This window comes from Aplysia californica, unplaced genomic scaffold (assembly GCF_000002075.1).
Source record: "Aplysia californica isolate F4 #8 unplaced genomic scaffold, AplCal3.0 scaffold00271, whole genome shotgun sequence".
In the NCBI taxonomy this organism is placed as follows: Eukaryota; Metazoa; Mollusca; class Gastropoda; order Aplysiida; family Aplysiidae; genus Aplysia; species Aplysia californica.
The window spans coordinates 862,095-863,344 of NW_004797541.1; the positions used below are offsets into that span (position 1 = coordinate 862,095).

At 38.4% G+C, this 1,250-nt stretch overlaps 1 protein-coding gene across 1 annotated transcript in view; it reads left to right on the plus strand.

The window, feature by feature from the left end:
• The window catches only part of LOC101861290 (serine-rich adhesin for platelets), a 71,983-nt gene extending 70,783 nt beyond the window's left edge, over positions 1–1,200 (plus strand). Inside the window, exon 9 of the mRNA XM_005101169.3 lies at positions 1,051–1,200. Within this exon, the coding sequence (XP_005101226.1) occupies positions 1,051–1,166 (116 nt within the window). The 3' untranslated portion in view covers positions 1,167–1,200. The remainder of the gene's footprint in view (positions 1–1,050) is intronic.
• The last annotated feature ends 50 nt before the right edge of the window (positions 1,201–1,250 follow it).

The window sequence follows — 1,250 nt, forward strand, 5'->3', positions numbered from 1 at the left end:
GGAGAGGAGAGAGTGAGTGTGCAAAGTAATACATATTATTATGTACCTCGCCACAAAGACAAGAATGGTAACATTCCTTTTAAACCTTTGCACTAAAATCTGGATTTTTCTTGCTCTTCAGAGCATTGTGTTTCTATAATGCTGAGCAAGAATGACTTTAGTGTTGATTGTTCACATGCCGCAAATTGAGAATTAAATTGTTTCATTTAGCAATACTCAAAATTCATGGCTATACTGGGGTAAGAATGTTTATATTTACGTTTGACGACTATCTGGGTGAGCATCATGTGGCTGGGACTGGGACGACTACGTTAAAACTTAATTTGGTTTTTAAAGAGGACAGCAAGAGGAAGTTACATGCCACTCCATTCGCACTGCTTGTTTCTGTCGCAAAATTGGAGTAAAATATCACAGTAAAGTTCAAAGATTTGAAAAAGACCTAAACTTCAAGGCAAATCGAGGAACAGAAATATGACGAATCGAAACATTCTAAGAGTCCTCAACAGAGAATGCGTGGGTGGTTATACGAGTTATACCTTTCGTATTACCCTCTCCGCCTATCTCTGTTTAATATCGCTTTTGTCCAAGGAGTATTGATCGTTATTCTGCCAAAATCCTTTCTTGTCTCAAGTCGAAGCTTAAGATTAAGATGACTAAGGGGTGTGGGGGAAATGAACAGGATTAATAAACATCATTTTTTTATCATTGTCAGCGCAACATTATTATTGGCCAACCCAATTTATAATATCGATACCTTAGTATAACAAAGTTCTATCTGACGTTTTGGCCGTTTTGAGTTACTAAGACCGTGAGGTCAGAAATGTAATATTGTATCTGCTCGATCAAAGTCGCAAAATTATTCCAAAGTCGTTATCAAGATATTCAAAGAATTGCATTGGAAAAGCTTGACATAACTGATGTGAAACTCAAACGTTTTAATGTCAAATTTCTCAAAAATAGGTACTGAACAGACAGAACTTTGTAATTCTATGGCAATTGGTAAATGTCATAGTGCTTTTCCATCATCTCAACGTTTCTCATGGTCCTCAGCTTCCATAGAGGACAGTGAGCTGGACGCTTCTGGGGTGTCCACGGACTTCCCTGTTAGGACGGTGGACTTGAAAGACTTACGCGGTAAAGGTAAATGCCTTTCTTCCTCTCTGTAGCTACCTTTCTCTAGTTCTTTCTGTTTCTCTCTCTTTCTCTTTCGTTCTCTCTCTCTCTCTCTCTCTCTCTCTCTCTCTCTCTCT